The 27,892-nt window shown below is 41.8% G+C and overlaps 1 protein-coding gene and 1 non-coding gene across 2 annotated transcripts; both read left to right on the forward strand.

Annotated features, from left to right (window-relative positions):
• Nucleotides 1-12,019: 12,019 nt before the first annotated feature.
• RPS20 (ribosomal protein S20) lies at nt 12,020-13,417 on the forward strand. Its single transcript, XM_057737150.1, has 4 exons — nt 12,020-12,174; nt 12,362-12,461; nt 12,754-12,827; nt 13,198-13,417. The coding sequence occupies exons 1-4, from the start codon at nt 12,172-12,174 to the stop codon at nt 13,378-13,380; spliced, it is 360 nt and encodes a 119-aa protein (XP_057593133.1). The 5' UTR covers nt 12,020-12,171; the 3' UTR covers nt 13,381-13,417.
• Nucleotides 12,618-12,684, forward strand: LOC130854726 (small nucleolar RNA U54). The gene has a single exon (XR_009054161.1). It is a non-coding gene; the product is annotated as a small nucleolar RNA U54 (small nucleolar RNA).
• Nucleotides 13,418-27,892: the final 14,475 nt, after the last annotated feature.

Genomic DNA, 27,892 nt, shown 5'->3' on the forward strand with positions numbered 1-27,892 from the left:
AAGACTCAAAGACTTCATGGAAGAGATCTCTAAGAAGCTGGGGCTATAGTTGGACCCCACCCACGATCCCTCCATCAAAAGGACAAAAAGGCAACCAGGAAATAATGCCTTTTCCTTAATTTAGGAGGAGCTGTTCAAATAGAAAAGAAATTTACCCTGAAGTGGATGTCAGGGTGAAGTAGCCTAGACTACCCTAGAGACGGGAGGAGAAAGCTCTCTGGAGGCACCTTCCAGGAAATACTGCCAGTGCAGAGGGCGCAGGGGTGTGTGAAGAGTTGAAATCAGAACAATGGAATGAAGGGGGCGCCAGGGGGCGCTGCTGGCTAACTGCTGGGGTAGGCTTTTCCCTGCCTGCAAATGTGGACGGTGTCCACGGGGGACTGGGGGGCAGCAGCCCCTGGGGAGATGTCAGGACACTCAGAGGACAGGGAGCCACTGTGTCCCAGCAGAGTGAAGGGGGACCCATCTCTCCTGACTGTAGCCGGGAAAGTCGAGGAAACCAAAGAGAGAATCAGTCATGTTTCCTGTTTTCAAGGAGCTTTTAGCCTACCACCAACAGCTTTACTAAAACTATATATTTTTTTAAATAAATACTTTACATACCACATACCAAAATCATTTCCAGATGGATTAGAGAGCATCTGTAAAACTGGAAGAAAATAGAATTGAATAGTTAATACAAATCTGCAGGAGGAAGGGATTTCTAAGCTTTCATAAAAGGAGAGAAAAAAATGTATAAAGGAGATTGCCAGATTTAATTATATAAAAATTAGAACTTCTGACTAAAGAAAAAGTTGCTAAAAAAATTAGAACGTCTGGATATTAAAATATGAATAAAAAAATATGGACAATGGGCTGAGAAAAATATTTAGCCAAAATGTGACTGAAAAAAAGGTTAATATTCTTTCTATAAAGAACACATGCAAATAAAAATGTAAAAGTATCATGCCCTCATAGAGAAATAGAAAAAAACCTTGAAAAATCAATTCACAATAAAGAAAATGCATTTAGGAGACAAATATGAAAAAGAGGAGAATGTTATCTCACAAGTACTTGAAGAACTGCAGATTTAAAACAGGGTGTCTTAAAAATACATACATGCACAAAATTCTTAGTGCTAATGAAGTTGTAAAACAGGATCTTCCATACATTTCTGGTGACAGCACAGAACACAACTTTTTGGAGAGCAGTTGCAGTTTGGCAATATATATCAAGATTCTCAAAAACATTTATATTCACTGACAATAATTATGTCTCTGGAAATCCATCTTAGAAAATACTACAAAATAACCATTTTAATTAATAGAATGTCCACTACGGGCCATTTATTCTGGAGAAAAATTCAAAACAACATAAATGTACAAAATGATTAAATAAATTACAATACACAGTTGATTCAAAATGTTATGATGGTGGTAATAACAGAAATACCTGTACTACACTGTTAAGTGAATGGGGCAGAGTCCAAAACTTTATATCAGTTTGATTATTACCTTTTTAAAAGCAACACATTTTTCTTAAAACATACAGAGTAAAAGACTGAAAGCAAAGTTCTGTCTGTCTGGGGCTGGCTGGCTGGGGGACTATGGATGTCTTCTTTCTTTCTTTTTTTCCAATTTCTAAAAATTCTTTGTACTATAAACATTTACTTAAAAATGAATAGTCACAAAAATCACTTGCATTTCTACACATTAACAATGAACAATCTGAAAAGGAGATTAAGAAAACAACTCCATTTATAATACATCGAAAAGAATAAAATACTTAGGAATAAATCTAACCGAGGACGTGGAAGACTTGTGCACTGAAAACTACAAAACGTTGCTGACAGAAATTAAAGAAGACACAGATGAACGGAAAGACATCTCCTGTTCATGGATTGGAAGACTTTAATATTGTTTAGAATGTCCACATGACTCAAAGTGATCTACAAATTCAATCCCTATCAAAATTGCAATGGCAATTTTTCAGAAATAGAAAAATTCATTCTAAAATTCACATGGCATTTCAAGGGACTCCTGATAACCAAAACAATTTCAAAAAAGAACAAATTCGAAAGCCTCACACTTTCTGTTTCAAAACATATTACAAAGCCACAGTAAGCAAAATGATGTGGTACTAGCATAAAGAGACAAACAGACTGATGGAATAGAACAGACAGCTCAGAAATAAACCCTCACTTACATGGTCAAATGATTTTCAGCAAGGGTGCTGAGACCATCAATGGGGAAAGCACAGTCTCTTGAAGAAATGGTTCTGGGAAAACTGGGTATCCTCATGTGAAAGAATGACATACGACCCTTATACTATACACAAAAATTAACTCAAAGTGGATTAAAGATCTAAACATAAGACCTAAAACTATAAAATTCCTAGAAGAAAACATAGGAGAAAACCTTCATGATACTGGACTTGGCAATAATTTCTTGGATATGACACGAAAAGCAAGGCAGCAAAAGTAAAAATGAACAAATGAGACTACATCAAACTTTAAAACATCTGCACATGAAAGGAAACAAAATGAAAAGACAACCTAGGAAATGGAGAAAATATATCTGATATTGGGTTAATATCCAGAGTATATAACAAACTCCTACAAGTCAATGACTAAAATCAAATAACTTGAATTTAAAATGGGCAAAGGAATTAAACAGACATTTCCCCCAGAGAAGATCTACAAAGCAAAGGAAAAGATGCTCAACATCACTGATAATCACAGAAATGCAAATCAAAACCAAAATGAGGTATCACCTAACATCCATTAGGATGACTACTGTCAAAAAAACCCCCAAATATCAAGTGTCGAGGTTGTAGAGGAATTGAAACGCTTGTGCACTGTTGGTGGGACTGTAAAACTGTGCAGCTTCTATCAGGTATTGAGGTTCCTCAAAAAATTTAGAAAGGAACTACCATGAGATCCGGCAGTCCCACTTCTAATATATATCCAAAAGAATTGAAAGGTAACAAACCACGCTTATTCAGACACGAGTATTTGGCAGACACTTCCTCAGGAATGAACAAAGTGAGCCCATCAATAAGGAAAACAATTAGAAGCCAATTATCAATGATAAAAACTTGGGCTTCAAGCAAAATTTAGAACTTCGGAAAACTTGTATCTGTCACCATGAACCTCCCAGCATCCCAATACGTAACAACTTTTCTTACAAGATGAGTAGTGATGTTAACAGCTGTGATGTTTTCATACTATATAATGAAATATGCTGACATTTAGAAGATCTGCATAAGTCAGTGAATCAATATTTTCCGAATGACCAGTGCACAATGTTGCAACATTAGGCATGAATAAAGGTGAAAGGTCCATTCAAGGTTCACAAGAGACCAGTATTGTTTAATGTAAGACAGGACAAATAGGTCACTGATATGGTTTCAGATTCCCATTGTAACCAGTCTTGAAGAAACTACCACTTATCCAGCTTTGGTGTATCAAAGAATATCCACGAATATCTGAAAAGGTTATTAAAATCCTCCTCCCTTTACCGACTACATGTCTGTGCTTCAACCAAAACAGCATATAGTGACCGACTGAACGCAGTAGCAGATATGAAAATTCAGCTTTCTTCCTCTATTAAGCCAGACATGAAAGAGATTTGCAAGAATGTAAAAACAATGCCACTCTTCTCGCTAAACTATTTTTGTTGTGGAAAATGTTATTTTTCATAAAAATATGTTAGCAAGTAATAAATCTGTTATTATTTTTAAATAAGTAAACTTTTTTTCAGTTTGATGACTTTATTGTAAATGTGGTAAAGACCAGGAATTAATGTGTAAAAATAAGTAAATGTTTTTAAATTTCCCAATTTTTTGTCTTTATTATAGCAAATATCAGCAGATATAAGCCACAAAAGCTCTTTGGGAGTCCTCAACATTTTTAAGCATACAAAGAGTTCCTAAGACCAAAAAGTTTGAGAGTCACTGTTCTGGAAAATTATAGATTGCCAAAACTGACCCCAGAAAAGAGAGATGGAGGCAAATCAATGACCATAGAAAGAATTAAAGTTTACAGTTATCTCTCAATAAAACGCACATTTGACCAACTCTTTAAGGCACCCACAACCACACTACTGCACAACCTTCTTCACGGCATGAAAAAAGATTCCAAACGTGTTTCTTGGCAGCAACACATCAATGTGTACACACACACACACACACACACACACACACACAGATCCTACAAAACATCTCGTCTGTAATTCGCTTTGTGGAGAGCAAAGCAGTATTCCAGGAACGCAAGGAAGGCTTGATATTAAGAAAACTACTCACCATATTAGTAGATGAAAAAAGAAAATTCATATGAACACCTGCTTAGCTGTTGAAAAGGCATGTGATAATATTCTAAATTCATTCCGAAAGGAAATCATAACATTACTAAAAGAAACGATGGGATAATTTTTTAAAAATAATCACGGAATGTGGAAGATCTTGCTTAGCAATCGATTTCTTAATGAGTCCCAATCCAGGGAGGTATAAACATGGAAAAGTTTTCATTTTTCTTCGAATTACTGGCTTCAATGACATTGTTCAAATCATCTCTTCCCATTCCGTAATAAAAAATCTAAGGAAGAGTCTGCAACTCTCTGGTAACTTCAAGTTATTAAAACTCACTCCTGTTCAGTTTAAACTCATTCCCCTCCACCATTACCAGGTAGACTTGGGCTTGAGTAAAGAGACCATACAATTTATAATTCTAATTGGGGCACTCTCGAGTGAAAGCTGTCTCTAATAGCAATAATACCTTGGTCACGCACTGAAGCTGTTCTGACCAAATCGGATGAATGGCCACCCTTGGTCAAAGGACTTGAAATGGAAGGAGGGGACCCTCATCTGCTATTTCAAGGCTCCTTCCCTGTGGATTCTAAGGCCAGCTTCTCCGCGTTGGGGAGCAGCAAGGATAGAGGGGAGGCCAAAGCCATCTTGCATGTCTGGCAGTATGTTGGTGATGGAGAGATACCCTTGGATCTGGTTTGACCAGAGGGCCTTTCAAAGCAGGAAGATCACCGAGTTCAACACCCCCCTTTTACAATCGAGAAGACGAGCCTCATGTAGATGAAAGGACATGCTCAAGGTGGCACAGCCAGTAAGCGGGCTTGAGCACATCCTCACAACCCCTGTCCAGTGTCCCCACTGCGTCTCTTAGATGTGCCTTCAGAGCCAGGACCAGGGCGAGGCCTTGGGACTCACTCACCCCCCAAAACGCAGTAACTGAGAAACACAATACTGCAATGACAAAGTATCCCAACTGTAAACAAAGCATCAGCATAAGCTGACTTTTCCTTCTGCCTCTGGCTCTAAAAGCCATAGTACTCGTGGCAGGAGATGCCTAACGTGCACCTCAGACTGACGCGTCCAACCCAGAACCATCTCCAGCAGCACAGAGATCAGCTTCGGGGGTGGCCGCGGCGGCGGCTCCAATCCCGCGTCCTGCCTGCATCTGGAGGCAGGAGGGCCCGCGGTCACCCGGGGCTCAGCCTCAGGTCCCGCCTGGGTGGGGAACTGTTCAGGCCACATGCTCTCCAGGGGTGGTTCTCTGGCCCTGCTCTGCGTCCTTCTACTACATTTTAACCTTCCCAACGTGATGCAGAAGCGGTTTCCACAGCCTGGCAACCAGGAGCCTTTACGGATGTGCCCCCTCGGAGGCCCTCCCGGACCACAGCCGCTGCTCCACCCACTTCGCCGGTGTTGTTTTCCTCACATTGATCACTGTCTGAAAGTCTTGTCTGTCTCGCAGGGAGTTATGTGCCTCTTCCGCTAAAATGCATGTCGCCTCGGGCAGGAATGAAGCGCCTCATTTTCCGAGTTCCCAGTGTCTGGAACTCCGCCTGGACACAGCAGCCAACCCATGAGTATCTGTGTAGGGAGTAGCGCTGGCCTGTGATTTCCTTTGTTGGTGATGTCTTTGTCTGGTGTTGGTATCAGGGTGATGATGGCTTCACAGAATGCTTTTGGTAATGTTCCTTCATCTTCAGTTTTTTGGAAGAGTTTGAGAAGGATTAGTCCAAGTTCTTAAAATGAGGCTGTGAAGCCATCTGGTCCTGGACTTGTGTTTGCAAGCAGTTTTTTTAAATTAAAGATTCTGTTGCACTTGTAGTCTGTTCAAAGGAACAGCCTTAAGAAAAGAAGAAAAAAGACAGAAAAAAAGTCGCTATTTTAAGTGGGTTTCACATGACCAAGAACCTATCAGTGGAGAATTAAGATCTTTTAAATTATGATTATGAACTTGGCTCTAAAGGAACTTGGAGGGAGGTATGGCAGCTACTCTACGGTGACCCCTCAGCTGACAACACTGGTCAGAGGTACCCCTGGACAAGCTGATGGAGGGACTCTGAGCTCAGGATGAAAAGCAAGAGCAGCCTCCGTGCGGTGGGCAGGTAAGCAAGCTTTCCCAAAGGCAACAAGAGGAACCCTGGAGGACAGGTGTGTCTTACACACCAGCCCGTAATTCCGCATCTCCTGTGACCATGTGGGCAAAGCAGCTGAGAACTGGCTAATCACACATTGTGTCAGGTTGCCCTCTGGGGACCCCCATGACTGTTTTCATCTGACTTCATCAGTATAAAGATGCTGTGTATTCACAATATCTAGTTATCTATCGCTGAATAGAAAGTTAGCACATGGTGAGCAGATGGAAACAACAGTTCCCGTGGACCAGGAATCCAGGCGGGCTCAGGGGGATCCCCCATTCAGGGTCCCTTGTGAAGGCTGCACTCAAGGTATGGGCTCCTCCCGGAAGAGATTGGCTCCCAAAGTCCAGAGTTGTTGGTAGCATCTCAGTTCTCCAGGGCTGTTGCACCAGAGCCCCGGTTCCCATGGCCAATGGGTCACAGGCTGCCCTCATTCCCTGCACGCGGGCCTCTCCATCCCGCGGCTCCTACGGGGCAGCCGCTCCACCAAAGCTAGCGAGGGGGCCGGCCAGCAGGGCAGAGGCAGCACCTTAGTGAATCTATTCGTGGACGTTAACAGCCCCATGCTTTCCCTGAATTCTCGCGTTTAGAAACAAGCCCCAAGTTCCCACAATCAAGAGGAGGGCATGACTCACCAGGATAGGGATCACAGGTGGTAGGGGCATGGGGGTCGCATCTGAGGGTGTCTGCCACACAGGAGCAGCGCGGCAGAGTTCATGTGTGGTGAAAACCAGGGGCTCTGATCTTCTCACGAAGGAAGGCAAACGGTAGAAACCTTTTCTAAAAATTGTTTGAATTCTACAAATCACGGAATGCATAAGCCTGGGAAAAAGTGGATGATAGACAAATATAGCCCTGGCTCCCCTGCGTGACACAGAATCACAAAGTGTGGCCCTGGGAATGCTCTGTGGGTTACCTGTGAAAACTAGGAAGCAGTGCTCTGTAATTCTTCAGGTTGTATATTTCAAGGAACCTTGGAATCTCTAGGCCCTGCAGGCCTGGGAATAGGATTACGGGGGGAGGGGAGTACTATGAGGCTTAGAGGGCCGGACATTCACCTCCATGCCTACAGAGAATTCGTGAGCTCTGCAGTTAAACATGAATGCAAAGTACCAGCCCCAATGCATGCTGCGTACGAATCATCTCCGTGAAAAGACCTTTTCCTGTGCCCCTGGCTCTGTTCCGTTGCTCCCTTTGGTGAACAATGTTATTGAGCAGAGTTGGTTGACTGTGGGTCTCTGTGGAACTTCAAACTAACACTGAAAAGAGTTAAGAAATGGGGATTCTATGGACAAAGAAGATGTGGTACATACAGACAATGGGATATTTACTCATCCTCAAAAAAGAACAAAATAATGCCATTTGCAGCAACATGGATACACCTAGAGTTTGTCACACTGAGTGAAGTAAGTCAGACAAGGACAAATATCCTATGATATCACTTATATGTGAAATCTTAAAAAAATGGTACAGATGAACTTATTTACAAAACAGAAGGAGAGTCACAGATGTAGAAAACAAACTTACGGTTACCAGGGGAAAGCAGGTATGGGGTCGGGTGCGGGGGAGGGATAAACTGGGAGATTGGGATTGACATATACACCCCACTATATATAAATTAGGTAACTAATAAGAACCTACAGTATAGCACAGGGAACTCTACTCTGTACTCTGTAATTACCTATACGGGAAAAGAATCTAAAAAAAGAGCAGATAAATGTAAATGTATAACTGATTCACTTTGCTGTACAGCAGAAACTAATACAACACTGTAAATCAACTATAATCCAATAAAAAATTTTTTAAATGGGGATTCTACCTTAAAATGGGCACATATTAGTAGCTCAATGAAATTTCTGACCTCAACTAAAGTGAAACCTACAAAGCCCTTCTATGTCATTTTATTTAACACAGCAGGAGTTTAACCTCTCAGATACACTGATGCTACTGATGAAAAAGACTAGAGCTAACACACACTGAGAAGTAGTCCAGCGTAGTGGCCAAGATGCAGGCTCCGGGGCCCAAACTAGACAGCGTGTGTTCAAACACTGGCCCTTCCTGCAACCTTGCACAGGTCACCTAAGCTCAGCTTCTTCGTATATAAAACACAGCAAATATGAATCCAAGGTTGACATGAGGATCAAACAACTTGATATCAGTACAGATAGTCCCTTTCCAACAGTGCTGGCTACTACCAGATGCTCTAATCCTCACCTGCAACCTTCGTAAACCACAAGGAACTCCTCTACATTGCACTCCTTACCATACAACACGGATGCGCATGAGAGAAAGTTTCTATTCTTTCTCCTTCTGGTTTTTATTCTGAAATTTCAGACTGAGCAGTTTTCACATAAATTTTATTTAGATCAAAAATTATACAAATAAAATAGTGTCTAAGCAGACTTATCCACATTCATTTAACAATGTCTATTATTTTCTTCATACACATATCCATGGGTACCATGAACTGAGTCGTTTTTAACTGCTGTTAATTTCCTTTTGGAAGGATAACAGTTTGATGATACTGCCATTGCAGCGAAAGACCAGTAGATGGCTGTCCACAGAAAGACACATACCTGCAGTAAAAGGCTTTACAAGTTACTCTTCAAAGAACTACAAACATTAGTAAAGGAAGGCTATGGATACAGATATTGAAAACACAGACTTTGTAATGGTCTTAAGAATATTTTTAAACAGACTTGTAGTTGCCAAGGGGAAAGGGGGGTGGGGGAGGAAAAGATTGGGAGTTTGGGATTAGCAGATGCAAACTACGATATGCAGGATGGATAAACAACAAGGTCCTACTGTACAGCACAGGGAACTATAATCAATATCCTGTGATAAACCATAATGGAAAAGAATATGAAAAAGAATATATATTTGTTTACACATATGTTAGAGATATATACACACACACATATATATGTAAATCATTTTGCTGTACAGCAGAAACACGACCTTGTAAATCAACTATACTTAAAAAAATTTTAAAGAATATTTAAAAATTTTAAAATGAGAGGAAAATTTAATTCTATTTTTCACACTAAAATCTTCACTGCACTGCTGTAAGAAATACCTATTGGGGCATAACCTTCCTGGGGGCAATTTACCTAATACCAAAGTATTTAAGATACGCTTCTTCTTTCACGAAGCCACCAAAGAATAAATATATCTAGTCACTGATCTAAGGCATTAAGGCTGAGCTGAAAGATTTGTCTACAGCAGTGGTTCTCATCTGGGGGTGGTCTTGCCCCACGGGGGATATTTGACAATGTCTAGGGACATGTTTGTCACAACTGGAGGGGAGGGACTGGTACAGGCATCTGGTGGGCAGAGGCCAGGATGCTGTTAAACATCCTACAAGGCACAGGACAGCCCCACCAACAAAGACTCCTGCAGCCCCAAATGTCGACTGTGCTGAGACTGAGGAGCTCTGGTCTAGAAGCAGGTACCTTATGGTACTGTTTGTAAGAGTGAAGCGGGGAAAACACCTGAAGTGTCTAAAAGCAGAGGACTGGTTCAGTAAATTATGAATAACCCATCATGTAATACAGTCATTAAAAGGAATGTTGCAGGGGTATATTTATTGTGACAAAATATTCTGTGGATTAAGCTTACCATACTGTATATACAGTATGAGCCCACATTTTAAAAGGATATATATGCATCTGAGGGTGTAAATAGGTGGTCTATCTCTGAATGTGGGATTCTGTATTTTATTCTTTTGTGCTTATTGTTAATTTTTACTTTTTCTCCAATGAATATCTTACATCTAATGTTAGAATATTACATTTTTAATTGAAATTTGGGGACTACCACAGTTGATAACTTTCAAGAGGAAAATATGACAAAATGTTTGAAACTAAACCTTATAAACTTCAAAACAGTGACCTTTTTTCACTGCATTTGTCTAATATCTCAACCAGCTGTTTCCTTAGTACGAGTCACGTCAATAATTTTTCCCACAAATGTTGGGCCATATTTTGCCTTCTTCTATTCTGAAATTCTTTTTCTATAGTCAAGGAAACCTAAGAATAGATGTACTGGATTTGTTACTGAAAAAAATCACAAATGTACTTCTCAAGCACTCCACCACTGAATTTCTGGCTGTGTTTTGAGCATTAGTAAAACTTGAATTCTGCTGTAGGCTTCTTCTGAAGATGCACACCAGGTACTAATGCAGTTGTGGTTGCTGACCGCCCAGGGAGCTTGGGCAACTGCATTTTTATCTATTTGTGGCTGGTAGGCATGCCAAGGCGTGAATGCCCTAAGTTATGAAGTCTCATTGAGGTTACAACTAGTAAAGCAAGATGGCAGGTTTTGGGATTTTCTGCTGCAAATTCTACTAATAAAGTATTTACAGCCAATGCATGACATTTTAAAATAACTAAACTGAAAAATACCCAAATTTTAATATTTAAATTAATTGTTAAATGGAAGCAAAATCTACTAGATATTCTTTATGAGCCAGAGAAGGCCACATATTAGCTGTGCGCAATTATCATCAATACGCAAGTCAATGATATTATTTGATGTAAGTTGCAAATATAATTCCCCTCCAAAGAACAGAAGAAAAAGGCTCAAGAAAGGCCCCAACTGGAAGGGTCAGATCTGTGTGTCTAAGCAAATAACTCTTCTGCATTCGGGTTCACTTGTAAGATAATACGAGGTTATTTACTCTCACTTCTGCCCTGTATCAAAACCCAACTCACCTATTTCGTCCTTTGTAACCACTCCGTCACCTTTTAAGAAAGTGTGTTCTCATCGTCTCTCCTGGCTACCAGGTCAGCGGACCACTCTCGGTTTGTCCACTGCACTTTGTCCCATACCAGATTACCAATAGAGGCTTAGTATTAGGGAGATCCTCAAAGGTCTCATCCAACATTACTTTATCGGGACAGAGAGGAGACAACACGCTTATGCATTAGGCTGGGTCTCCCGGCGGGGCCTCGGATGCACGACACGCCCCCGGATCAGCGCTGCAGCCCGGCGTACTGGCCCTCACATCCCGGGAGGGGAAGCACCACGCTCAGGTGCCTTCCAGAAACAGACTGCATGCAGATGCTTCTGCCGGTCTGGGAAGCCAGAAGATGAAATTCCACGAAAGAATGTTCCAGGTATGAAAAATAACTGCTCATTTAAAAAATAAGATGCCCAGGTTATCAGTCATTTTTCCTAATATCCACGTGAGTTGAACTCAGAAAAGTTACCCGCTTGCTCAGAGCACCAGAGATTCGGTTTGTACAGGGAAGAAGCTTTGCGCGGTAGAAGGCACAAGCACAGGATTCGTCCTGACACCGCGGAGGCCGACGGTCGGCGGACCAGACGGCGGCGTTTGTGGGTTTTTAGGCCAGGTCGCAGTCTCTCCCATCACCCCCGCCAGGTGCCCTAAGGACCGCGGCTACCCTGCCGCCGGGACCCCACTTCGGGCGCTCTGACTCCGCCGGGCCGACAGGGGGCGCGCGCAGCCGCGTTTGGCTCGCCCCCCTCCGCGGGTGCCCCAGCCCGGCTCGCGCAGCCGCCTTAGAGCCCGCCGGGCGATTCCTCTTCCGGGGCAGCGCGGAGGGGTGTGCGGGACCCGGATGCAAACGCGAGCGTGGCTATATAAGCGCCGTGCAGGCCTCACGCCTTTCTCTGTGAGGCAGACGCGGTCGCAGCTGCAGCGGAGCCTGGTGCCGCCCGCTCCTGCTCCTGACTCACCGCTGTTCGCTCTCCCCGAGGAACAAGTCGGTCAGGAAGCCGCACCGCAGCCATGGTGAGTCGGGGGGTGGTCCCGGTCCGGCCTCGGGAGGGATGCGGGGCTGGCGGGAAGAGACGGGCCCTGCTTGTCCGGGGAAGGGGTTCGTGAGATGCTTCCGGGACCTGGGGAGGCTCGTGAGGGCGCTCGTCCCCGAGGTGGACAGGCTGCCAAAGAGTTCCTCGTTCTCATCTGTGTGATACAGGCTTTTAAAGATACTGGGAAGACGCCCGTGGAGCCGGAGGTGGCGATTCACCGGATTAGAATCACCCTCACCAGCCGCAACGTGAAGTCTTTGGAGAAGGGTGGGTGCGGGGGTCGCAGGGGGACGTAGGGCGGGAGGAGCGGCGAGTCGGGCTTGTCCTGAGCGAGGCTGGCTCCTGGGGACCCGTCGCCCCGCCTAGGAAGGTGCAGTGGGAGTGGTCCCCAGCCGGCGTGTTCCGTGAGCTTTACAGCATCGCTGGCGATGAGGAGAGAGTTACGGTGTTGAGTGGCGGTGATAGCTTTATACGCTATTCTGAGTCAGCGGCGGATAGGACTGGCTGAGCCGACTCTTGCCGGGAGTGATCTGAAAGAGTTGCTCTTACTTTCCCGTAGTGTGTGCCGACCTGATCAGAGGCGCGAAGGAAAAGAATCTCAAAGTGAAAGGCCCCGTTCGGATGCCTACCAAGGTGAGGGGGGTTGCCTGGGCAGGGAGTGAGGCTGTATGCGTCTGGATTGTTGCCCTTCGGGGCGAGGGATTTGGCTGCCGGAAGAGTGTTTAATACTGATGCTAGCAGCGCACACCCAAGTTCAAACGCTGGTAGAATTTGCTTCGTGTTAAGCGTGTAATTTTCGGAGGTAACCGTTGAGGCTTTCTGCTGCTGTTTGGTGTGCCTTAGTCACAAGCGCCCAGGGCGCCGTCCTGGCCGAGGGGGAAGAGGCTTGACTGTGATGAATCCGGTAGTGTCTGAGGAGTGTGTGTGTAAGGTAGTGGCTCTTCAGGTGCCCCAGGGTGCGCACGGACCATAAATGCTTGGTTTCCTTGATCTCTTGTTGCAGACTCTGAGGATAACTACAAGGAAAACTCCTTGTGGTGAAGGTTCTAAGACTTGGGATCGTTTCCAGATGAGGATCCACAAGCGACTCATTGACCTGCACAGCCCTTCCGAGATTGTCAAGCAGATCACGTCCATCAGCATTGAGCCAGGGGTCGAGGTTGAAGTCACCATTGCAGATGCTTAAAGCAACATTTTTAATAAATTGATAATCAGTTGTTAAATTTTGTTGACTTTTATTCATTATACTGACAGATCTTAGGAATAGAGTTGTGCTATGGAATTCATTCCATTTTTTAAGTAGAATAATTAAAATTAAGTGAGTAGTCTATGGTGTTCTACCCTTTTTCATTTTATTTTCCAGGAGCCACTAAATTAATTTACACTTGACGTTATTTAAAAACTGAGTTATATTAGGTAAACAACACGAGATCTTGCGTTGATGATGAATGTGTACAGTTCTGGCTGCATATTGGAGCTTTTCCAAAGAACATGTGTCTGGATTCTACTCTGGAAAATATTCCAATTTAATTGATATGGGGTGCTATCACAGGTTTCATGGCTAAGAACCTAATGTGCTAGAGGGCAAGTAACTCGGGGAAAATACGTGTTCAATACCAGCCCTGGCTCTGCCAGCTTGTCATGGTTCCTTTTAAACTTGGCAATTTCAAAATGGTTTTGAAGCTTTGTTAATAAATTTTACAGACACTGGTGCCTTGAGAATATTTCAGATTAGAAAATAATCCCAGTGCTTAGATTAACGTTTTGGTTATATTTATAGAGATGAGTTTTATATACTTCTTGTAGTTACTTTTCACTTAATGTATGTACGTCATTCAGTGTGAAGTTAAATTAACATGTAATTCATACATAAATATTACTTAAATTTATGTTAAATTTAGGTCTGAGAAGCACATATAGGTCAAATTCCATTTATTCAAACCCCTGTTGGCACAATAGTAGACAACCCTGCTTAACTACTAGGCTCTGCTTATACTTTATATTTTCTTGAATGTTCCCATTGTGTAGACATAGAAACTGGTTTTTAGGTTGACTTTGCTTGGTGTCCTAGGCTTAAAAGCATAGCTGAGGTGTCAGTGGGCACGTGGGTTGAGAATCCATTTTGATGTCCCATTGAAGTATTGAGTGTTTTGCTGTTTATAATTGGATGGATATGCTAAATATGTGTATTTCTATTAGAGAAAATTTCCATATTTCTGGCAAGTATTTAAGCATTTTGCAAATGATAAAATTCCCTGAAGAAAATGCTCTCGCGTTTGCTACTCTTAATCCAATCACATTTATGAAATGCCTGCTTTTAATCTGCGCTGTGGCCTGGTCTGCTTTGGACTGTCTTGTTTACTGGCTTCAGTTGCCATCTGTGTTAGAATTGTGTTCAGATTTCTCTCTATATCCGATGTGGGCCAGACACCAGCACCTCCCATCTGACAAGCCCCTGGAAGCCTCCTGTTGTGTTCTCTTCCTCAATCCATGTCTGCCACATGCCACACAGTCATTTAAACAGTGGATTTCTCATCCCTTAACCTTCCCTCTGCTGTTCTTTCCAACATCCAAGTCCTTTTCATTCTCCATTTTTTTTTTCTCTTAGCAGGTCTCCAAAACACCAGATTTTGAAAAGGGATTTCAGTGGAGCAGAACCTGGAAAGAACTATGCTAAGGTTAACCATTTGTAATGATCTAGCATTAAGCCAGATCATCAATTTCTAAACTAAGTAGCTTGGGAAAACAGGAAAAACTGAAGATGTCATTGTAAATTTTCTATAGACATTGGGCCATAAACATTTCAATAAGAATCACACAGTAGGGGTCTAGTTGGGTTCCTGAGGCCACTGGTGATCTACTCCTTGGTTGTCTCTACAAGTTGTGAAGAAATTAATCAGCCTGTCAGTGAGCTACCAACTTGTCCTTTAGCCCAGTTTTCAGCATTCTCTGCGCTAGAAAGTGCTAAGAGAGTGCTAAGCGTTATGGTTGCAGTTTAAGGTCATTTTAAGACCCAAGTACTTGGTAATGTGTGGTCCCCAGATTGAAGTACCAGCCAGCTTGTCTTACTACTCTTAAGTGTAGTCCAACTAAGAAGTCTGCAATATGCTGTCAGCATCCTGAGAACCGGTTGAAAAAAGATCTCCATTCTGTGAAAAACTAAGCCACTTATGGCTGGAGTAGATTATTGTGCAAATTATTCCTTCATAAATCAGAAGGTATTGAAAGAACAGCTTTATGGCTTTCATACAGTTCTGAAATTTAGCCGACGCATGCCAGAGTGACTGATGCTTCAGCAGTTGTAATTTTTCATATGCAAACAGAGTTGTGTTTGTTATAAGTGATACTTAGGGCCTGTAATACAGCCAAAATACAGCACTAAAAATTTGGGAACTGCTATTATCGTTAATAATTAGACATTCAAAAATACCTACTTGGAAGTAACACCCCCTGCAGGTCCTTCAAATGTTATTAGTAACAAACTAAAGGTAGTTTAATGTGGTGGTGATGATGCCAGTGATTCTGAGCTGCAGGCCAGCTTGTATGGGTTATGGGGGGAAAAGGTTGAAAATGGGAGGCCTCTGCAGTCCTTGCTCCCTTTAGATTCACAGCACTTCTGTTTTAGACGTGGCCAGACATGAGGCAACAGGAACCCCTGTGGCTGTGCCTTGCTAGATAGGTTTCTTCACCTGAAGTCCTTAAGTGTATGTGTTCAGCATCTGGGATGTAGGGTGAATGGCGAGAGTAGAATTCTTGGCCATGCTGTCAAATCTGTTCCAAACTTAATTACCTGGATAGGCGGTCTTGATAAGATACTTCCCTGAGCCTCAATTCTGTGCAAAGTGAAGGTACTTGTATCTATCTCAAGGGCATATTGGGTGTGCCGTTGTCTCCCTGGGAGACATTTTCAAACAAAACCAGGACTGGCTTGTGAAGTGCATAGATTTCTTCCACGGGGACCTTGATTCCCATAGGGTGTGTGGTACACTGCTGAGTGATGGTATTGGTCAAGACATTTTGAGAAGATATTTGAATCCCCAGGTACCTGGCCTTTCTAACAACATCCTTTACCAAATAATTGACTTACGCTGGTCTAACTACTGGAGAACCTGGCAAAGCCAAAGTTTTAACCTTTTGAAAGTAAGAGGAGCTAAGTTACTTCTTAGTTCCTTCATTCAAGGAACAGTATGTTTCACTTTCATAGCAAATTAAAGAACGAGAGAACGTAATCCTCTGTACATCTTGTCCTATAAAGTGCTTTTTTTCTCTTTACGTAGAACCCACCCCAAAAGGTATTAATATTATATTCAGAACTTTTCATGTAAATATGTGTATGTGATTTTTATCTATATAAAATCTATATCTTAAAAAAATACAAATGAAACAATACTAAACATTCTGTAAACTGTCTTTTCTTAATTAAATGTCTGGGAGATGTTTCTGTATCTGCACACACCTCATTTCTTTCAATGAGTATTGCAATGTGTGAATGCACCTTTATTTAACTAGACTCTTCTTGATGGACTTAATACACATTTCCCACTTTTTTGGTGTTAAAAGTACCACTTCAGTAAATGTGCTTTGAATATTTTATTTGTTCACTTGTACAACTGTATAAGATACATTGCTGGAAGTTGAGTTTCTGAATTTTGGTTGAATTGTAGGTATTTATATGTTGTGGCTGACAGAAAAGAATTAGAAAGTCATTTAAGAACATTTACTATGGGTGTGTATATGAATGTTTTTCTAGGGTAGATAAAAGAAACTTTAAGATACTATCAAATGATGCCCTCAAATGACTATGCCCATTTATATTCCTGCCAGCAGTGGAAAAGCAGTAACGTCCATCTGATGGACAAAAAAACCCTCATGATTCTAGCTCTGCCTCCATTTGTTTATTTCCTCTTTCTGAGGCTCCTGTTGATTGGATGACCTTCTGGAGGATGTCTGTCACTTTCATATGCTCTTTTAGTCTTATTATGTGGAACATTTCTTTGACTTTCTCATCTAGTACTGTTATTGCTTTATGTTTTTCATTTTGCTAATTTAAAAAAAATTTACTTATTCTGGAAAATTTCAAACATACACAGAAGTAGAGGGAATGGTGTAATGAACCCACTCGGCTTTAAGAATTGTCAGCTGATGCCAGTCTTATTTCATGTGTAACTCCACCCTCTCCCCCTACCAACCCTCTGGCTATTTTGAAGTTAATCCTAGACATATTTTGAATACACATTTTTGAGTGTATTCACATTGCTGTGCAGAAGCTCTCCAGAACTTTTCCATCTTGCAAAACTGGAATTTCATACCCATTAGACAATAGCTCCTCACTTTCCCCTCCCCCAGCCCTTGGCAACCACCATTCTCATTTTTGTTTCTGAGTTTGGCTACTTTAGATACATCATGTAAGTGGACTCATACAGTGTTTGTGTTCTTGTGACTGGCTTATTTCATTTGGCATAATGTCCTTTAGGTTCATCCTTGTGCCATGAGATTTTCTTTTTTTCAGGCTGACTGATAATCCCACTGCACATAAACATACCACGTTTCTTTATCCGTTTATCCCTTGATGGGCATTGGGCTCGCTTCCAGCTCATGACTATTGTGAGTAATGCTACACTGAGCACAGGAGTGCTGATAGCTCTTCAACATCCTTTCAGTTCTTTTGGGTACATACCCAGGAGTGGGATTGCTGGATCATAGGGTATAACTGGCTTGGTTTGGTTTTGTTTTTTAAGAGAAACCTTAATGTTTTCCATAGTGGCTGTACCATTTTACATTCCCACCAAGGGTTCCAATATCTCCGTATCCTCATTGACACTTAGTTTCTGTTTTTTTTCCGATAGTAGCCATCCTAATGGGTGTGAGGGGATAGCACATTGTGTTTTAATTTGCATATCAGATTAGTGAAGTTAGCATCTTTACAATGCTTGTTAACCATTTGTCTTTTGGGAGAAGTGCCTATGTAAGTCCTTTGTCCATTTTTAAATCTGGTTCTTTTTCTTGTTGGCTTGTTCTTTACATATTCTGATATTAACCAATTGTCAGATATATTATTTGCAAATATTTTCTCCCATTCTGCAGGTTGCCTTTTCACTCTGATTGTTTCCTTTGATGTGCAGACGTTAAGTTTGGTGTAGGCCTGTTTATTTATTTTTGCTTTTGTTGCCTGTGCTTTTGGTGTCATATCCATGAAATCATTGCCAAATACCATGCAGTGAAGTTTTTTCATCTATGTTTTCTTTTAGGAGTTTTGCAGTTTTAGGTATTAGTCTTTAACCCATTTTGAGTTAATTTTTTAATATAGTATAAAGTGATTTTTATATATGGCTTCATTCCTTTGCAGTAGGTGTCTGCAACACCAGCACCATTTGTTGGAAGAGTCTGTTCTTTCCTGAGTTGCTTGGTCTTGGCACCCTTGCTAAAGATCATTTGACCTTATACATAAGGGTTGAAGCATCCTTGCCTTCCAGGACTAAATCCCACCTGGTCATGGTGTGTCATCCTTTCATTGTGCTGTTGAATTCAGTTTGCTAGCACCTTGTTGAGGATTACATCAATATTTATTGGGGATATTGGTGTGTGTTTTTTAAGTTGAGGTGTAATTGACATATAGCATTATATTAGTTTCAGGTGTACCATGGAATGATTTGATATTTGCCTACAGTCTTTAGTTTTCTTGTAGTGTTCGGTTTCAATGTTGGAATAATACTGGCCTCACAGGATGAATTTGGAAGTCTTCCCTCCTCTTCAGTTTTTTGCAAGAGTTTGAAGAGGATTAGTGGTAATTTTTCTTTAAATATTTGGTAGAATTCCCCAGTGAAACCATCTGATCCTGGGCTTTTCTTTGTTCTTTGTTGAAGCTGATTACAGATTCAGTGCCCTTACTAGTCTCTTCAGATTTTTTATTTTTTCATGATTTAGTCTTAGGAGGTTATGTATTTCTAGGAATTTATCCATTTCTTAAGGTTATCCAATATGTTGACATATAAGTGTTCATAGTATTATTTTGTAATCCTTTTTATTTCTGTGGCATCAGTTATAATGTCTTATATTTCATTTCTGATTTTAGTTAAGTAGTCTCTTTTTCTAGTTAATCTAGGTAAGATTTTGTCAATTTTGTTGATCTTTTCAACAATTCAGCTCTTAGTTTTATTAATTTCTTATTGTTTTTCTATTCTCTTTTTACTTCTGATCTTTATTATTTCCTACCTCTGCTAACTTTGAGCTTAGTTCTTTTTTTAGTTCTTTGAGATGAAAGTGTATTGTTTAATTTTCACATATTTTTGAATATCCCAGTTTCTTTTGCTATTGATTTCTAGTTTCATTCCACTGCAGTAATATTGCACATCCATTTCTTTCCTCAAATTTAGCAGTTTTTTGGCTATTATTTCTTCAGGTAAGCTCTCTGCCCCTTTCTCTCTCTTTTCCTTTTGGAACTCCTATGCTTATGACATTGATCTGCTCAGTGGTGTCCCAGAATCCCCAGGTTCTTTCCACTTTTTCATTCTTTGTCCTTTTTGCTCCTCTGACTCAATAATTTCAAATGACCTGCCTTTAAGTTTGCTGATTCTTTGCTCTGCTTGGTTAAGATGCCACTAAATACCTGTGTTGACATTGTCAATTCAATTATTGTGTTCTTCGGCTCCAGAATCTCTGTTGGTTCATTTTATATATACTTTGTCTCTTTGTGGATATTTCTTATTTTGTTCATGTGTTGTTTTCCTGATTTTCTTTAGTTGTCTATCTGTGCTCTCTTTTCACTCATCGAGCACCTTTAAGATGGTTATTTTGAATTCTTTGGTAATTCATAGATCTCTCTTTAGGGCTGGTTTCTGGAGATTTGCTTTGATCAATTGACTGGGCTGTGTTTCCCTTTTCTTTGTATGCCATGTTTCCCTTTTCTTTGTATGCCATGTAATCTTTTTTTTTTTTTTAATTTTTTTTTTTTGTTTTTTTTGGGGGTACACCAGGTTCAATCAACTGTTTTTATACATATATCCCCGTATTCCCTCCCTTCCTTGACGCCCCCCCCTCGAGTCCCCCCCACCCTCCCTGCCCCAGTCCTCTAAGGCATCTTCCATCCTCGAGTTGGACTCCCTTTGTTATACAACAACTTCCCACTGACTCTTTTACAGTTGGTAGTATATATATGTCTGTGCTACTCTCTCGCTTCTTCTCAGTTTCCCCTTCACCCCCCGCCCCCTCCCATACCTCGAGTTCTCCAGTCCATTCTCTGTATCTGCTTCCTTGTTCTTGTCACTGAGTTCATCAGTACCATTTTTAGATTCCATATATGTGAGTTAGCATACAATATTTGTCCTTCTCTTTCTGACTTACTTCACTATGTATGACAGATTGTAGTTCTATCCACCTCATGACATATAGCTCCATCTCATCCCTTTTTATAGCTGAGTAATATTCCATTGTATATATATGCCACATCTTCTGTATCCATTCATTTGTTGATGGGCATTTAGGTTGCTTCCATGTCCTGGCTATTGTAAATAGTGCTGCAATAAACATTATGGTACAAGTTTCTTTTGGGATTATGGTTTTCTTTGGGTATATGCCCAGGAGTGGGATTACTGGATCATATGGTAGTTCTATTTGTAGTTTTTTAAGGAACCTCCAAATTGTTTTCCATAGTGGCTGTACCAACTTACAGTCCCACCAACAGTGCAGGAGAGTTCCCTTTTCTCCACACCCTCTCCAACATTGGTTGTTTCCAGACTTTGTGATGATGGCCATTCTGATTGGTGTGAGGTGATACCTCATTGTGGCTTTGACTTGCATTTCTCTGATGATTAGTGATGTTGAGTATCTTTTCATGTGTTTGTTGGCCATCTGTATGTCTTCTTTGGAGAAATGTCTGTTTAGGTCTTCTGCCCATTTGTGGATTGGGTTATTTGCTTTTTTGGTATGAAGCTGCATGAGCTGCTTGTATATTTTGGAGGTTAATCCTTTGTCCGTTGTTTCATAGGCAATTATTTTTTCCCATTCTGAGGGTTGCCTTTTAGTCTTGTTTATGGTTTCTTTTGCTGTGCAAAAGCTTTTAAGTTTCATGAGGTCCCATTCGTTTATTCTTGATTTTATTTCCATGATTCTAGGAGGTGGGTCAAAAAGGATGTTGCTTTGATGTATGTCAAAGAGTGTTCTGCCTATGTTTTCCTCTAGGAGTTTTATAGTGTCTGGCCTTACATGTAGGTCTTTAATCCATTTGGAGTTTATTTTTGTGTATGGTGTTAGGAAGTGTTCTAATTTCATTCTTTTGCATGTTGCTGTCCAATTTTCCCAGCACCACTTATTGAAGAGGCTGTCTTTTTTCCATTGTATACTCGTGCCTCCTTTGTCAAAGATAAGGTGCCCATATGCGTTTGGGCTTACTTCTGCGTTCTCTATTCTATTCCATTGATCATCCTTTCTATTTTTGTGCCAGTACCATACTGTCTTGATCACTATGGCCTTGTATATAGTTTGAAGTCAGGAAGCCTGATTCCACCAACTCCATTTTTCCTTCTCAAGATTGCTTTGGCTATTTGGGGTCTTTTGCGTTTCCATACAAATCGTAAGATTTCTTGCTCTAGTTCTGTGAAGAATGCCATTGGTAATTTGATCGGGATTGCATTGAATCTGTAAATTGCTTTGGGTAGTACAGTCATTTTCACGATGTTGATTCTTCCAATCCAGGGCCATGTAATCTTTTATTGGGATTTGGGCATTTGGAAAAACAGTCACCTCTTCCAGTCTGTGTGGACTGGCCTCGTATAGGGGAAGTCATTTCAGATAGAAATGTGGGGGGCCTCTCAAACCTTTTCTGGGGATGCATCTTCTCTGGGCATGTGTGTTTGTTCTCCTAGTGAAAGAGACTTGCCACTGTTTTCTTCTTACGAGCCTGTAATCTCTTCCTCCCTCTGGTGTCTGTCTGTGGTACTGCATCCCCCGTGGAATAACTTTGACAGAACATGACTTTGTTCTCAGTGGCCCCCAACCTGGCATCCAAAATATACTGCTTTCTCATCAGTGCCCTGAGTCAGAGAGACAGAAACTAGTCTCTTAGGCAGCCCCTCAAAAAGCCAGAACTTGGGACTCATGTTCCAGTTGTTGTTTTTTTTTTCCCTCACAAGAGAGAAGCTGGGAGTTTTCTTCTGGTCTCTCCATCCTCACTGGGGGTGGGGGGTGGGGTTGAGAGGGACTAGGACAGGCAAAATGCAAGGAACAGTCTTACTGCAGTGGTGTGACTCTTGGCTTTGTGCTCTCCTGGTGCTGCAGCCTCTTAACTGGTTTCTGGAGTTCTCACAAAGACACTGTGGTCTGTGTATCTCTGTTAGGTTGGTGTCTCTGTGGGAATGAGGGTCTGGGACTTTCTATTCCTCTGTCGTGCTGATGTCACTGTAAGGACCTTTTGAAATATAATCAAATATCACTGTTACCACTAAAAATAACCTAACATCCTTAAATATCCAGTGGTAGTCAAATTTCCTTGAGTGTTCTTACTGCTTATTTATTTGAATATGGATCTAACTGGTTGATGTGTTTCTCAAATTTCTTTTAATCTAATGGTTCCCCTCCCATCTAAGGAATCATTTAAGTACAGACAGGCCTCACTTTGCACAGTAGCATGGGACCAGAGAAAATAAACATGCAAGCTGAAAACATGCAAAATGGTCCTGATAATCAATAGGAAAAAAATTATGATTGTTCTGTGACTTACACAGTTTTACAAAACATTAGAAGTCTTTTGCTTTCAGTTATAAATGTAAAGTGAAATGTAAAATAGTAGAACTGATATTTAGTATACTATCATCTAAAACATTAGTAATATTGAGAATTAAAGTATTCTATGTCTTGGGGTGGGGAAGAGGAAACAGAAAGAACAAAAAACAAAACACCAAACTCATCAGTAGTAGTTTGAACAGTGCTTGCCTTCTCATCACATAACTTACAAGCATGTTTTTCTATGCCTTGGTGAGTTGTCATTTCTAACTTTGGCCATGAAATATTTCTAGATTGTTTTTAATGGTATCCCTCCTCTGGGACATCTTCATCCTTTTCATCACAGCAGCTTTCCCTATTCATCTCAGTGAGTCTGTCTCCACTGAGTCCCTTTGGTCACATCTCTGAGTCTCTCACTGTTGCTCTGTCAGCGTGCCATGGTCCACTGTTTGTTCCATAACCCCTTTTACATTTGATTCAAACTTCACCTCCAGTGTTCTCACACTTTGTTTCTTTGCCGTATTTTGTCTTTGTTGAGCAGTTTCCTGTTCTAGCTCTCCATTTTTGTAAAATGTCACATGGGTTTCTTGCTGGGAGACACGGCAGCAATACAACTACATGCTATGTTGTCTTTGCTGCCTCTGTGAGGATTGAATAACAGGTGCATGGTGACCGGTTACCAGACTTCAAAAGAAATGATATTGTTCTATGTGTGTTATTTACTCAGTGATTTGAGGACCGAAGAGCTAGCCACAGAGTTTATCCCCTATGCAATTATTCACAATTAATATGCCATGGTAACTGATACAGGAACTGTGCTGGTGGGGGCTGGTGGTGTCTCCCTCAACTGTGGTAGCTAAAGCACGTGGTTACTGGAAACTTGCAAAGCAAAGACAGCCTGCACGTGCCTCGGAATCATCTCTTTATTTCTCGGGGCAATTTGTCTATTTACTTTGGCTTTTCCCTCTGAAACTTATGGGGATCTTTGGTTTCTTTTTTTCATAATTAAGAATTATAATTAAGCTCTGCTTTCTGGTACTGGTCTGGATCTTCCCTCTTACGTAAATAGACATGGTTCTCTGATATGCCTTTCTTCACCGGAAGGATTTCCATGAACTGGAATTCCCCGTAGGGTACATCTATAGGGAGCCAGCTGCTATACTGGGGACCCTCACGATAGACACACGTAAATGAAGAGCAACAGTTGGTCACGTTTGATATTTTATCTCTTCCCAGGCGTTACTCAGTTTACAGATTCTTACCCATCCAGGACACGTCAGGTTAGGAAGCGAGGTGGAGTAGCACTCTATGGGGGGAGGGACTCCTGCCTGCTCTGCATCCGACTCTGGTTTTTTTTTTTTTTGGTTTTTCTAACTGAGACTGTGGGTTATTTATACTCTCGTATCTTACTTTTCTCATCAGTAAAAGAAGAATAGTAATAGAAAACGCCTAGTGAAATTGTTTGAAATGAAACGAGTTAATATTTTTAATGTACTTCAGTGAAGACAGTGGTTGGCATAGAGTAAGAGCTATTTAAGTATTTGAAAATGAATAGCTTTGAATTTCAAGAAATGAAATGGATCTGAAAATGTGGCCCCTTTAATTTCTTGTCTCTACATCTGGAACAGAGTTCCCTGAATACAAGGAGATTGAAGAAAAATTTTTTTCCTGATTAAAAATCAGCTAGGTTCAGTGGCGACTGCTTTTGCAGTTAAGTAGGTACTTAATAAAACGTAGATGTGTAAGTTTGAAGGACTAAGTGTGTCCCTCACAGGATGCACAGGCATCATAGTAGCAACAGAAATGCAGTCACCACACAGCCAACTAACAGAGGGAGGAGACACAGCCTGGCAGAGGGAACTCAGTGACACGGCTCCAAACATTCTATTTTTGGTAATCATTGCATTCTCACAATACTTCAGTCTAAGCTTGTGGAAAGTGAGAATGTACCTATTTGAAGCCCAACAAAAAGACCATAATTAAATATTCAGCAAAAGGTTAAAGTTCTAATCAAACTGCATTTTAAAAAAAAGAACTGTTGACATTGTTGTCCTATAAGCATTTGTCGGGGGTTTTTAATCCTATTTGTTCCCTTATGATTGAGCACATCGTACATTATCAGGTCTCAAGTGTTTTCATCTCTAAAAGCGTCAACACAGAGATGGAATCTTTTTCAAGGACAAATCCCATTAAACTTCGCTCTGAAGAAGACGAGGGAAAACCCACAAGAGCAAGAAGTAAGTTGTCTCTTAAAAAAGGAAGGAGCTATAAACCAGTTTCACTAAAAACAGGAATCCTCATTGATCCCAATTCAGTCAGCTGTTGCCACGATGTCAGAAAATGATGCTGACAAATACACGTTCCTGAAAGATTCTTCTTTTTATTTTTCCTTTGAAACAGTCTCAAATTTACATAAAAGCTGCACCAACAGTAACAAAGAGCATTTCGTCAGCCGTTGGGTAACAGTTATCAACACGACATTCCATCATCCAAATACTTGGCTGTGTATTCCCCCCCCCAACACAACCATAACACAGCCACCGAGACTGGGGTACTTGCCTTGGTCGAATCCTCACATCTCATTCCAGTTGCGCCAGTTGTCCTGAGACCAGAATCAGCCATCATGCTGAGTTCAGCGTCTCTTTAGCCTCCTGTAGCCCAGACCAGTTCCTCAGTCTTCCTTCGACTGTCATGACCTTGGCCCTTTTGAAGTTTACAGGTGCTGTAGTCTGGATGCCTGCCTCACCCTGCTCAGGCTGCAGCACCGCTCAGGACCGGCTCCTGCCAGTCCACCCTCCTTCTCCAACGAGAACTTCTCGCTCAGGCGTGGTGCCCTGGGCTGGACTGGGCTGGGCTGGGCTGCTGGTCCCACTGCCTCACCCCACGTAGGCGCTGACACCCTGCAACAGGCCACTGCCCTCCCACTCCCTGGGGATGCTCACACCCATGGCTGAGCTGCTCAGGCAGAGAGGGATAAAGGGGAAGAAAAGAGAAGGAAGAGCCTTACGTAGTCTAGAGAAATACGTTTTAGTATTTATCTAAACATGAATTGTAGCAGGCAAAACTTCAAACCCAGTTGATGATCTGAAGTCATTCTAAGAAGAATCACAAATTCTAAACAAAATACCTTTCTGTTTATGTCACAAATCTCAGAGGAACATTTTGAGGGGTTAAAAAGTGGTCATATTTGACTATGATTATTAAAAAACTCAGTCTTAAACATTTTATGCGTGTATCCCAAAATGATATTCAGTCTCTTTTGCCCAAACTGAAAAATGAAATCAGTAAATTATTGTATAAAACATTTAAAGTAGTTAGAGGTTATCATGAAATTTGGCTTTATATTCTGTAGTGATGTAGTCAGTGTTCTCCAGAGAAATAGAACCAATCATGTATACATGTATATATATAAAATATGAAATCTATTGAAATATATGAAATTTATTGAAATGTCTGAAATTTATTCTAAGTTGTCTTTTGTGGTTATGGATGCAGAGTGAGTCAGCAAGCAGGAGACCAGGAGGGCTGATGGTTTAGTTCCACTCTGAGCCCAAAGGCCTGAGAACCAGGGGAATCAATGATAAAGATTCAGTCCGAAGACCAACAGGCTGGAGGCCCCGGAGAAGCTCGTGTTTCAGTTCAAGTCCAAAGGCAGGAAAAAGGCACGTCCCAGCCCCGAGGCAGCCAGGCAGGAAGAGTGCCGCTTAATCCCAGGAGGGTCAGACGTGGGGTTCTGTGCAGGCCTTCAGCATATTGGGTGAAGCTCCTCACACGTGGGAGGGCTAACTGCTTTACCTTCTACAGAGTTAAAAATTCATCTCATCCAAAGCAGCTTCACAGAAACCCCCAGGATAAGATTTGGCCACGTACCTGGGCACCGTGTGGTCTCGTCGAGTTGACACACACAGTGAACCACCACAAACGGCACCTGCGTGTCCCCACAGGAGCCCTCCTGCGACCCCTGTAGCCACGAGCCCACCCACATCCCGTCCTTGTTGCTTTCTACACCTGTCACGTAAAACTTCACATCTCAACAGATTTTAAGCCTATGCTCACGGAGCGTTATATATACCCACGTTGTAGTGAAGCCGGCCTCCAGGAGGTTTCAGCTTGCGAAACCGCGACACGAGACCCAGTAAACAGCTTCCCTTCCCCCCTCAATCCCGCGACCACCACCCTCTGTTCTCAGGGTCTAGCTATGTTAGATGCCTCATGTCAGTGGAATCACAAAGCATTTGTCTTTTTGTGACTGGATTATTTCACTTAACAGAACGTCCTCCAGGACTTCCCTGGCAGCGCAGTGGTTAAGAATCCTCCTGCCAATGCAGGGGACACGGGTTTGAGTTCTGGTCTGGGAAGATCCCACATGCCTCGGAGCAACTAAGCCCATGCGCCACAACTACTGAGCCCGTGTGCCACAACTACTGAAGCCTGTGTGCCTAGAGCCCGTGCTCCGCAACAAGAGAAGCCACCACAATGAGAAGCCTGCACCCCGCAACAAAAGAGTAGCCCCAGCTCTCCACAAGTAGAGAAAGCCCGTGCACAGCAACCAAGACCCAATGCAGCCAAAAATAAAAATAAACACATTTATAAAAAAACAAAATCCCCCCCAAAACCCAGAACATCCTCCAGGTTCATCCATGTTGTAGTATGTGGCAGGATTGTCTTCCTATTTAAGGTTGAATACTATTCCATTGTATCTACACCACATTTTTCTTTATCTGTTCACCGATTAATGGGTATTTAGGTTGTCTCCACCTCTTGGCTATTGTGAATAGTGCTGCTATGAACATGGGTGTGCAGATAGCTCTTCAAGACCCTACTCTCAGTTCTTTCGGATGAATATCCAGAGATGGGGTTGCTGGACCGTGTGGTCTAGCATCACTTTGTACCTGGGCTATTGCAGTGGCCTCCCTGCTGCTCTGTCTCCCTGCTTTCACCCTCGTCCCCACCCCCAGGCTCATTTTTTTTTTCCTGAGTAC

The sequence above is a fragment of the Hippopotamus amphibius genome, chromosome 5, assembly GCF_030028045.1.
Source record: "Hippopotamus amphibius kiboko isolate mHipAmp2 chromosome 5, mHipAmp2.hap2, whole genome shotgun sequence".
Classification (NCBI taxonomy): domain Eukaryota; kingdom Metazoa; phylum Chordata; class Mammalia; order Artiodactyla; family Hippopotamidae; genus Hippopotamus; species Hippopotamus amphibius.